General features: G+C 33.3%; 1 protein-coding gene across 1 annotated transcript; it reads left to right on the forward strand.

Annotated features, from left to right (window-relative positions):
• The first annotated feature begins 3653 nt into the window (after positions 1 to 3653).
• On the forward strand, positions 3654 to 12518 carry LUT2 (Lycopene beta/epsilon cyclase protein). The gene is made up of 11 exons (XM_020365019.3): positions 3654 to 4178; positions 5157 to 5328; positions 6607 to 6742; positions 6861 to 6971; positions 7049 to 7151; positions 7719 to 7862; positions 7945 to 8052; positions 8449 to 8545; positions 8626 to 8754; positions 9002 to 9134; positions 12191 to 12518. Exons 1-11 carry the CDS (start codon positions 3867 to 3869, stop codon positions 12354 to 12356), a joined length of 1611 nt encoding a protein of 536 aa, XP_020220608.1. The 5' UTR covers positions 3654 to 3866; the 3' UTR covers positions 12357 to 12518.
• Positions 12519 to 13088: the final 570 nt, after the last annotated feature.

Genomic DNA, 13088 nt, shown 5'->3' on the forward strand with positions numbered 1-13088 from the left:
ATTTTTTTGTTTCAATTTAGTCTCACTTTAATTTTTAGTTTCAATTTGGTCCCAACAATTTAAATTATTGCAATTTGGTATTTCCGTTCAAATGATTTAAACGAAGTTAACTGTTGGCCACGTGGATGCTAGGTGGATACCACGTAGATGGATGCCAAATTTCTTGAATACACCTGGAACCAGAACAACCCGTTCTGAAACCAGAACGACCCGTTCTGGTTGCACTCTTGGTGTGTAAATTTTGTACCTGGAACAGACCGTTCCAGATGCAAAATTTACACACTAATAGTGTAACCAGAATGGGCCGTTCTGGTTCCAGAATGGTCGATGACTATAGTTCACGGTTGTGAATCGTGCAAGGAAAAAGACCCAAGGTACAAAGCATTTCAAACACTAGATTTGGTAATATTGTCAATGGGGATTGATAACTTCAATTGCTAAACATTTGGGCTATACAGTGTATTATTAAGGATGATGCAGTGTATCATTAAGGACAATGGTAACAAGTTTTATTTCATTGTTAGTTAAACTAGAGTGAAGCACTTACTACCAAATTAACACTATACAGTCAAGGATGAAACGAAACGATGTTTTCCCTTGAAGTCATTGACGATGTACCCTAACAATAACAACCTGTTCTTGAGGAGGTACAACCTGAATTTTTGTGATTTAGGGTTTCCCTTCAGCGTTACCTAGATGATTTCCTTTCTTAGTAATTTCTTTGAACTTTTTTAGTATATGTTATGTTCTGAATTTTTGTTTTCAGTTTCTAAACCATGTTTCTATCTTTGAATTTATGATATGTTATGAATTTTTATTTTCAACTTTTGAATCACATTGCAGCATTTTGTCAATAGATGCATGAAGTTGGCATTCTGGAACGGGCCGTTCTGAATCCACAACGGCCCGTTCTAACACCAGAACGACACGTTCTGATTTTAAAACAGCCCGTTCTGATGCACTCATGGTGTATTAAATTTGCATTTGGAACGACCCATTCCTGTTGTAAAATTAACACATAACATGTGCAAGCAGAACGGACCGTTCTGGTTTCAGAACAGGTCGTTCTGGTTCTAGGTGTATTCATGAAATTTGGCATCCACCTATGCATCTACGTGACATCCACCTGACATCCACGTGGCCAACAGTTAATTCCGTTTAAATCATTTGGACGGAAGTACCAAATTGCAATAATTTAAATTATTAGGGACCAAATTGAAACTTAAAATTAAAGTAGGACTAAATTGAAACAAAAAAATATTATAAGGAACCAAATAAGGGTTTTAACCTAAAATTATATATGTTGTAAAAGAAAATTTGCAAACAAAGGTAAAATGATTCACTTGAATCACATCACATACTCTATTACATAAAACTCAAGTATTTCAATAACAAAACAAGTTCTGAAATAAAAAGATGTTTAGGCATTAAAACTTCCTTTACAAGCTCTTAGAAGTAATCTAAAACTAAAATATGATAAAAGAAACTTTAAATCTAAAATAAGGTTCAAACAAAAGAAAAGATAAGATAATCATCTAAACTCTAATCTCTAATGTCACACTAATCTTAATATATACAACTGTTAACATTAACATTAGAAAAGAAAATCCTCAAAAACAATTTAGGGGAAGAACCAAGCACACCAAATGTATGATATTTTAGTCAACATTTTTTTTAGCAAAAAGTAGGATTAAAAACACATTAATAGTAAGATTAATCATAGAATTAATTAAAATTATTTTTTTTATTGAAATTATGGATGATGACTAATTATGTATCTTATCTTATTATAAAGTTATTAATATTGAAATAATTTTTCTTCAAAAAAAAAAAAGTTTTCTCAAAATTAAAATATTTTACAAATGTGAAACCCTCTAATTAGGAATGACAAATAAACTTGTATTCATGAATAATGTTTGAATTTATCATGACTTTAATGAGAAATGTCCGGTTTGACTGGACACGATACAAATACAAGTAATACCCAATTTATTAAATTGGATACGAGGATGAGGACGAGTATATACTTACTCACCCTATACTTTTTCTCGTCTCCATTTTAAATTTATAGAAACTTAATTTACATTTTTTTAGAATTTACTTGATTTAAGTAATTCTTAAAGCCTATTTGGATATAAGCTTAGAAACTTTAGAGCTTTTCTATTGAAAAATACTCTTTATTTCCAAAGAGATAAATTCTCAAAAGTATTTATAGTTTGTATCTAAAACTCAAAGATTAACAATTTACACTTTACCACTTTCACGTTATAATTATCATTCACAAAGCATAGGAGAATCACATGGAACACAAATTCACAATATAAAAGTTAGGATTTGGGTTCCTCCCACAATACGCATATAAACAAACATAGAGATTAAGAGTCAACCTTGTTACTCAACATATAACTCACCATAAAGTAAGATTACTCACTTTCTCTTACCTCGATGAACACTAGCAGATGAATGCTAACCTCTGGGACGATCCCCTTCTTGCTATCTAGACAATTTTTAAGTTCTAGAGAGAGAGAGAATAAGCGTAAGGTAAAATCATAAACTAACAAAAACTTTAAAACACTCCCTTTTATAAATAAAATAAATCATAATTATCAAAAACAATATACTAAAGTACATATTTTCCACATACATATTATGCAAAAGCCTATTAGTTATTTCCAAAAATTCAATTAATTAATTAAAACTCATTAATTTTAGAAAAACTTGGGGTGTAACATTGCTTAGTGATTTATGGTAGTCTAGTGGGTGACCTAGAGTGGTCAAGCTTGTTTAATGAAGGGAGCCACAACAAACTTTTTCTGTTGAGTGAGAACAACCCGCCTACAAGAAGCCTCATAAGGGTTTGGGCACCCGATGAGACCATATTAGCCTAGTGAGATAAATCCCTTATTTGACAAGAAACCCGATTATTAATATTAAAGATAAGATATGATATTTCTTATCATAATTGTTTTCTCATCAAATCTTGAAATCCTTGAAATGCATAAGCCTGTAACTACCAATTATAAAAATCTTACACACTTGGATCATCTTCAAGTCTACGACCTTCACTAGAACAATTATTATAAATGAATCAATTTTACTAATAAAAAAAGATTAATTTATTTTTGCTCTCCAATTTTTTTTAATCTTTTATAATTTTTTCTCTCATCCAAATTTTTCTCTATGAAAATAAAAAAAAATCCAATGTAAATAAAAATCGGATCAAATTAAATTTAAATTTAAATTTAAATTTAAATTTAAATTTAAAATTATAATTAAATTGATCTAAATTCCACATTTTATTTTATTTATAATAGTCAGATAAAACTGTTTTTCTTTAAAAAATTTATGGAAATCAAACTACAAACACCGAATGAATAATTTCTAACCAGAAAAACGCGGCGAAGACAAAAGTAGAAAGAAAACGGTACACAGCACAAACAAACACAGCGTTTGGATCAATATAAAGCCGACGGCGTTGGATCGGAAATTGGATCCAATAGTCGAAAACCACAGACGGTTCAGATCGTATTCACACTTTTTCTTCATTCTTCTTTTTCATGTCGACTCGTTCCTGATAAGGCTAGCATTCACTAAAGCACAGCCCAATCGGATAGCGCCACGTGGAAATTTCGGATGACTTTTAAACATGTCATCAAATTGAAAGGCAGCATCGCACACCATATCCCTCTGAAACAGAAACTCGATCGTTCACACACACTCTCTCTCAGCGTGACACTGAGAACGTTGTCGTTTTGAGACTCGAGTTTTTGTAACTGATTTGGTGCTTGGAAGCGACGCTTGCATGCCATGGTGAGGAGCAAGGAGTGATATAAAAGTTAGTGCCGTGTACCAGAAACGACAACAGAATGGAGTGCGTTGGAGCGAGGAACGTGGCGGCAATGGCGTTTTGCGTGAGTCCTGCGTCGAGGTTGAGGCTGCGGAGGAAGAAGCTCTGGAGGAGACGAGCCTCCTCCTCCTCGTCGTCGAGCGGCCACGGCGTTCGTTGCCGTTCGCGGTGGCTGAAGGTGGAGGCGAAGGCGGGGAGCGAGAGTTGCGTCGCGACCAAAGAGGACTTCGCCGATGAGGAGGATTACGTCAAGGCTGGTGGCTCCGAACTCGTTTTCGTCCAAATGCAGCAGAACAAAGCCATGGAAATGCAATCCAAGCTCGCGGATAAGGTTTTTCGGCTTCTAGCTTCTGTTTTTTGGATTTTGATTTGTTGTAGCATGTTGAGTGTAGAGAGCTTCGTTATGATCGGTCCTGGAATGAAAGGTTCACGAGGATTCGATGATTTTTCGTGCTGTTTTTTATTATTATTATTTATTTTTTGGTTGAAAGTCAATGGATAATGTTTTAGGCTTTGTTTGGTTTTTCGTTTTAGGTTACTGTAGCTGTTTTGTTTTGTTTCAATGGTCATTTTGAGAAGCGGGAGATGATGAAGTGATTGAGTTTCTTTTGCTGAGGAATTGCGTTTCATTCTTTAGCACATATTGACACGAGTACTGTAAAGGTTTTTACACTATATATCCTATTAGTCTATTACAAACTAAATAAACTCTGCTATTTGTAGTAAGTTTATTGTTTTTTATAATCGTACAATTATGATATCCGATTAATTCTCAGTGTAAGAACTTCAGTATGGTTAGATAGTAGTATTGCATTCCGAATTTCTTGACCGCTATGTGTGTCGTCGTTACATGTGTCCTGTATCCTCTTGTCATCTTAGCGTGTCTCCCGCCAATTGAATTTTTTGTGTTAATATTATGCTTATTTTGATGTATTTTGTTTTATTTGCATACAACTTAATTTTTCATACATATAAATAAATGATTATATCATGTATTTTAACTGCTATACCACTTCTACAATATGATATGATATAGCGGATTATTGGCTTTCTGCCATTTTCCGCGATCTGCAATTGATAATACCGAAAAACTTCCATATATTACATGCCTATTAAGCTCTACTGATTTTGAATTGTGTGGATGGAGTTGAGAAGTGATGGGTTTGGCTGTCGTGATCTTTTTGTTTGGTGATAGTGAAGGAGTTGTCAACTTTAATGCACTGGTTTCGATGGTTCGGAAATGCTTAACTAAAACGTGTTTTGGATTTCTGTTTTCTTACTGAGAAACTGTTGTTATCCTCTCTTGCAGTTACCACCTATCTCGATAGGAGATGATATACTGGATCTAGTTGTCATTGGTTGTGGTCCTGCTGGGCTTGCTCTGGCTGCTGAATCTGCCAAGTTAGGACTAAATGTTGGGCTTATTGGTCCAGATCGCCCTTTCACAAATAATTATGGTGTGTGGGAGGACGAATTTAAAGGTATCGTTCTTGCTGCATCATTCTACTGACATTGTCTTTATCATATATGCTATTCATTTAAAATAACATGTGCCACCGCACCCTACTGCATCATGGACTATGGCCAAAATGCTCACATGGCCTTGGGGGTTAGGCCTAACTCACATCATGGACTATGGCCAACATTCCCACATGGCGATGCGGGTTTGGAATAAGTAATAACAATAACAACAGCAATAACCTTACCCTAATAAGTGAAGTTGGTTAAATGGATCACATGGCAGTAATGGATCACATGGCAGTAATGGACCAGATCAAAAACAAAATTCTTATGGATATTATTTATTACGGGATTCTTTTTAATATTTTTCTCCAATGTCTTTATTGGTTTCTCGCTATCCCTTCAAAAACTAAGTTTATATGGATATTATTTATTATGAAATTATTTTTAATTATTTTCTTAAATGTCTTTATTGGTCTATATCTGCTCTTTTTCAAATCACATTAACTATTCTCGTCACCGACGCCTCTAGTGGCATTTGGCACATGTTAAACCACTTTAATCGATTTTTATCATATTTTAATCGAAAGGTGTCACAACGATATCTCGTCTTATACAAATATTCTATATTTCACGTCCTTTTTTGTATGGTCATACTTCCATCTTAACATTCCCATTTATGCATGAATCCTAAATTTTACTTCAAAGAGTATAGCTGATTGTACTATAGCCGTACGATAAAAACGTCTCTTTGAACTTGATCACTATTGTTACAAATAATTTTCGATAAAATGTTGCATCATTTTTGTATTATTGAATATTGATCCCATAATAAACTTAGAAACTTGTAGTATGACATCTTCCTTTTTTTTTTTAATCTCCAAAGCATTTATCTTTTGCTTTTTGCTAAAATTAATGCAGATACTCTATTTTTCTCCTACTCAAGTTCAAATTCCTTGATTCCAAAATCTATTTCTAGAGCTCAATTTTAGAATTAACCTTTTCTGTTGATTTCTTAATCAAGACTATATCATCCGCATGTAATATGCATCAAGGGATAATCTTTTGAGCAAACTCTTTTAATAGTAATCTTGTGAAAATAAGTAATACATGCCTAACAAATTCCATTTAATGGAATTTCTGAATGCTTATAGAGTCTGTTGAGCAGTAAACTCTGATATTTTGTAACTTTTCAATTTGGACATTTTGACCTAAAAATCAAGATATTTTATTTTGACAGGAGCATACTTGCTTAATTGATATTATGCATTAATGAACACAATTCATTGTAATTTCAGGTCTTGGACTTGAAGGTTGCATTGAGCATGTTTGGAAGGATACCGTTGTCTATCTTGACAATAAGGACCCCGTTTTAATTGGACGTTCCTATGGACGTGTCAGTCGGCATCTGCTTCATGAGGAATTGTTAAGAAGGTACAACCGTTGGTGATATATTAGTACCACTGTTATTTCTATCAACTGTAATTTAATTTCCTGATAACAATTATTTTATTTACTTCTGTACATTTTTTATTCATATTGATTTTCCTAGGTGTGTCGAGTCAGGTGTCTCGTATCTTAGCTCAAGAGTAGAAAGTATTGTTGAGGCTAGCAATGGTCTTAGTCATGTTGTCTGTGAATATGATATTGTAGTGCCCTGCAGGTATGAAAACTCACGTACCTTTAAATTTTTTATTCACTCATCTATTATATATAGAAACTTCTGACATGTTATCGTAGGCTAGTTACTGTTGCATCAGGAGCCGCTTCAGGGAAACTGTTACAATATGAGGTCGGGGGTCCAAAGGTGTCTGTCCAAACAGCTTATGGTTTGGAAGTTGAGGTTGGAAGCTGGCTCTATGGTTTTCAGTTTTCTACCAAGTATTTAGTTTAGTTTAGATTGATGCTAGTATCGTTAAAATTGTTGAGATTCCTTTCTCATATTTCCTAAATCTCCACATTTCTTCTCCTTTCCTGCATCTTTTTGAAAGTGTGACCTAGGAAAATCCCTTGCTTTGTATGGTTAATATGATTGAATTGTTGTTCTGTATAACGGAAGCAATATGGTGAGTGGTGGCAATAACACAGTTCATAAGTCTGTTTAAATCAGACCAATATTGGTGCTTCTTTTTGTCATACTTTTAAATACCATTAGAGTATATAAAATAACTGTTTAAAGCAAATCAATTATTGGAGCTTATTTGCTAAGTGCAAAATGGAAATATAAAAAATAACAGCAACTTTTTTAGTGAACAAGAGGTATTGTTACAAGTTCGGGTAGCATCTAAATATTAGTCTGTATTCTTCCTTCTCTTTAGCCATATATCACGTTTATATTTTTATTAAAAACTTAAATATATAAGATGTGATAGCATGTAATAAAGATATTGTTTCTTTCTTAAAATTTCAGGTGGAAAACAATCCTTATGATCCAAATTTGATGGTTTTCATGGATTACAGAGACTACATGAAGCAAAATGTTCAATGTCCAGAAGCAAATTATCCAACATTTCTTTATGTAATGCCCATGTCTCGTACAAGAGTGTTCTATGAGGTATGCTCAATGTTTTACAGTGTAGTGTTTTACACTACGTGTTACAGTTATGTTTGAATTTATGTAAAAATGCCGTTTTCAGGAAACCTGTTTAGCGTCAAAAGATGCGATGCCTTTTGATTTACTAAAGAAAAAGCTCTTTTCAAGATTAAATACAATGGGGATCAGGATTGCAAAAATTTATGAAGAGGTAAGATATTGGAAATGCTAGTTTTGATTGTTGATTAGTCGATGTGTGTGTGTATATATATATATATATATATCACTCTGACCAAACTTAATCGCTGGTATGGTATATGTGGCATCTATTGATCTATGCTCTTTTTTAGTTTTTTTCTCACTGAAAGCCTGTATATATAAGGAAAACAGTTTTTGGAGTTGAAATCCTGTGCTTCCCTTCATAACTCTGTTATCTTCAACCAACAATTTTCAGCTATCCTTTGAGCTCTACATTATAATTTTTGAAATAATAATATGATATGTACATGTTCTTCTAGTGCATCTAGGCATATCTTGCGTCTGAAATCTGAATCTGAATTTTGAGCGCCCAAAGGAAATTACCTTTCATCTATAAATGTTTGTGCAGGAATGGTCTTATATCCCAGTTGGTGGATCCTTGCCAAACACTGGACAAAAGAACCTTGCATTTGGTGCAGCTGCTAGCATGGTGCATCCAGCCACAGGTATGACTTGATCACATTTTCATTTAATGGATGTGCTTAATTTAATTTATTGCCTCTCAATATCAGTTTTTATCCAATAGGCTACTCCGTTGTGAGATCTTTATCAGAAGCTCCAAAATATGCTTCAGTAATTGCAACTATTTTGAAAGATGGCCATGCCAAGGACGTTTTTTCTCTTGAAAGAAGAAAGGAGAATCTATCTATGCAAGGTAATCGAATATGCCTATTATCAGAGGCTTAGACATAAAAGTTACCCTGTTTCTCTAAAATTGCATAAAATACGCTTATTTTGTTTCTTTCCTCTAAAAGTTATACTGTCTGGCACAAAATTTGTAAATAATTTTGAGATATAGATTTTATGTATATTACCCAAAATTTTGAGAACCGACACTTTCAGACTTAAAGGCGAGAAGGTTTTTTACTTGTATATGCATTTCAATTTTCTTTTTCTTTCAGCTTGGGATACACTTTGGCCACAAGAAAGGAAACGGCAGAGAGCATTCTTTCTTTTTGGTTTAGCTCTAATTCTGCAGCTGGACATTGAGGGCATTAGAACATTCTTTCGTACTTTCTTCTGCTTACCTGATTGGTATGGTCTATTTTCTCTCATGCATATGGTAGATGTCTTGGAATTTGCTTTATAATGTTTTCAAGTATAATATGACTAGGATCCCATGCTTAATTTTATGCAGAAAATTATGCTCATGCATTGAACTTGGTAAAGCCTTTGTTCGAATTTTAGGTTCAGCTATTGGCTATACAAATTTTAGGTTAAGTACCATGTTGGCTGAAAATCTCATATCATATAAATTGAGTCGGTGTTATTTGTAAAGAGGCCCCCAACATTTGTTGACATTAAGGGCCCGCTAGGTATACATAATAGGATGAGGCTTGATAAAGATTTTGGCTTTATTTTTTATTTTTTTTTCATGTTTCATGATTTTATGAATTTTGTCACTTAATTTTTAAATTTGTATATTTTACCACCAAACTTTTAAAATTTCACACATTTTATCATCTGTTAGTTGATTGTCTAATAGAATGACAATTGTGCAAAATTTTGGAAGTTAAGTGGTAAAATGTACAAATTCAAAAGTTGAGTGATAAAATTTGAAAAAAATTTAATAATTAATTTACAAGATTTAAGAAATCGTAAAATGAGTGACAAAAATTTGTAAAAGCCTGAAATTTTAATAGTGCGCTGTATATGGTGCGTCATTGTGTAATATGTCATTGAATAATATTTATTATGTTTGGTCATGCACAGTATAATATTAGATGGGATAAAACAACACTACAAAAATATCCTTTAATTAGAAATATACTATTCACCTAAATTTGTTATGTTATACTAGTTTTTTTGGAGAAATGAAATTCGCTAAGGCCTTTATAACCTATATTCATAATCATCTAAATTTATGTGTGGATTAGAGTCGCAAGATGACTAAAAATCTTAGGAAGTTAGCAAATGAGACAGACGGTGAAACAAGAGATTGTGAACCTAAGAGGAAAGAATCTTGGTTTTGGAACGCAAGTGCGAGATAAAGTAAAGGCTAAAAGGAAATGTTATGAAGTGGGATCCTTATACAAGAATGCTGAAAATTGGGGAAAGTGTAAGGCATGTAAAAAACCAAGAGTAAAGTGAGCGAAGCAAGAACTAGAAATTTTGACCGGTTATACTAAACCTTAGGCACCAAAGATGGAGGAGAAATTATTTATAGGCTTTCTAAGTGTTGGGAAACAAGGACAATACTTGAAACAAATGAAATGCATCAAGAATGGAGAAGTTAACTTCTTGGTTACGGAACAAGATATTAGGAAAGATGGAAGAATTAAGGACACGGATTTTTATTTCACTCTAATAAGCTAAACACTAGAGTCGAGGACGAAAATTATACCTTTTATTGTAGAGTTTTCAGGAGCATGAGGTAAAAAAAGCATTAAACAGGATGGATTATGGAAAAATAGTTGGACCTGATAGTAACATATTGAGACATGGAATGATGGATGAGTGGATAATTGATTCACAAAGTTGTTTAAAGAGATAATAAGGTATTAGAGAATGTTGGATGAGTGGAGAAGCACTTTAATCCTTGTCTACAGGAACAGAGGAGATATACAAAATTGTGCAAAGTATAATGGTTTAAGCTCATGAACCATACTATAAAATGTGGGTGAGGGTAATTGAGCAGAGATTAAAACAATAGTCTCATTATTGAAAATCGATATGGTTTTCTTACCTGGAAGGTTGACCGTGGAAGATATGTTCTCGCTACAATAATTGATGGGGGTGATAATAGAGGAATCAAAAAGACTTGCGTATTAATTTGGAAAGATGTACGATTGGGTGCCAAGAGAGGTTTTGTGGAAGGCTCTTGAGAAGTTAGCATTGTATTTTCCGTATATTTGAGCGATCAAGGATACGTATGAGAGGGTTACAACAATTGTGAGAACACAAGGTGGTGTCAATAGATTTTTCTTATTAACAATACGTTTGCATTCAGAGTCAACTATAAGCCCTTGTACTTTTACCCTGATGTTAGATGTGTTTATCAAGCATATCTAAAAGCTGGTGACACAATGCATGCCTTTTCCCGATGATAGAGTCGCCTAACAAGCCCGATATTTAGAACGACACGACACGATACGGCATTTTTTTTTTTTTTTGAAATTAAGGATATGTCAAATAAAGTTTATAAAGAAATCATATAGATGTAAAATATTGATAAAAGAATCATCGATCATTTCTCATTAATTCATAGTTGTGATCACAATTTATAAAGAAGATATTAGTGGTCATAACAACTTAAAATACAGTTTCTTCCCTTATTAGAATCAACTGCATCGATAAAAACATTTTGGTAGAATTCAAAACAAGTATTGGTTGGCTCTATACAAAAGCCTGAATTACTTTATAGTGTTAACTCATAATTTCTAACCGTATCATTCTCTTCTCCATTGTCATCATCCAAAAACAACATAGTTTCTAAGTCCGGTTCAACTGGAGACAAATTGGCCATTTCAAGAAGTCCAATACCATCAACAAGTGGATCATGTACATCTCCACTAATGATAGTCTAGCAAAATAAAACATTTTTGCTATTTCTTCTCTATAATGTTTCCTATCTTAAACATAAATTGCACCTTCTATACTGCCCAATCTTCTTTTTGGTGGCAATGTCGGTGGCATTGGTGTTGTTTTGTCAGTAAGTAGTGGAACATTCTTGGCTGTAATTTGTTTTCAGTGACCAGAATTTGTCGCCGGGATTAAGGTTCATTTGAAATAGAGGCCACAAAGTTAAACATTACTTTTGCTTCTTCATTGTTGACTATTATCATTAGATGATACCGGAATGATAGCCATTTCTTTAACTCGTTAACTCTGATGGGATTAACTGGGAAACAACTAATTGTATGATGGAATTATGGATATGATTATCCCTTTGCCCGAAAAATTTACATAAATGTTGACATTGTGGCACAAAGGCTAATATTAAATCTACTTGTTTTACTTGTTGAGATTAGATGAATCAGATTGGTTATTGCTTATTTGCTTAATTCCTCGCCGCCCTCCCCAATATTTTGTGATAGAAAATTAGAAATTGCTTTACCGCGGAATTATCCCTTAATGTTTTTTCCTCGCAGGATGTGGAAGGGATTTCTTGGCTCCTCTCTCTCATCTACAGATCTTGTATTATTTGCATTCTACATGTTCATAATAGCACCAAATAACTTGAGAATGAGTCTAGTCAAACATCTGCTTTCAGATCCTACTGGTGCAACTATGATAAAAACTTACTTAACGATATAGTACGTTTTTATAACTCATTCCCCACGTTAGGTACCCTGTGTTGGGAGACAGGTTAGATTACTAAAGGAGCCATAATAGTAATTAGTAGGTTGTTGTATAGACATACATATCTTATTAAAAATTTAAAACTACATATGTTCTTAAGTTATGATTTTTATTTCCCATCTGCTGTTAAATTGCACGTCCATTTTATGCGCCTCTTGTAGCTCTCTGGTGATAGATTCAGAGTTGGAATGTGCTTTCCATCTTTCTTTCTTTTTTCTTGTGAAGAACAACAATCATTTCTAGTATATCTTGTTATATGACAAGTACGAACTAATCTGCAACACAAAATTAATGTTCAAGTCTAAACTAAACATACAATTAGCTAATCGGTCAATTCATGAGTCCTAGCAAACTCCAAATCCGCAATCCAAAACTTAGCCTTTACCTTTCTGATAAAAATATCCTTATCAAAATAATTAAAATATTATTGTAAATCCACTTAAGTATTTAGGTACAATAATTGATATTATTGAATATTGAAAGAAACTAACTTTTTTGATCTTTTCAGGAGACATTTTGAAAAGTAACATGTACTGTGAGATGGAAAAAACACCATAAAAAGAATTATTAAAAACTTACGATATATAATTATTCTTTCATTTTCTTATTTATAGTGTATTGCTTTAGATTTTAATCGACCTGAGAAGGAACTCTGAAGTTCCCTTTGGGAAATGTCTTTTCAAACTA

This window comes from Cajanus cajan, chromosome 1 (assembly GCF_000230855.2).
Source record: "Cajanus cajan strain Asha chromosome 1, NIPB_CcT2T_4, whole genome shotgun sequence".
In the NCBI taxonomy this organism is placed as follows: Eukaryota; Viridiplantae; Streptophyta; class Magnoliopsida; order Fabales; family Fabaceae; genus Cajanus; species Cajanus cajan.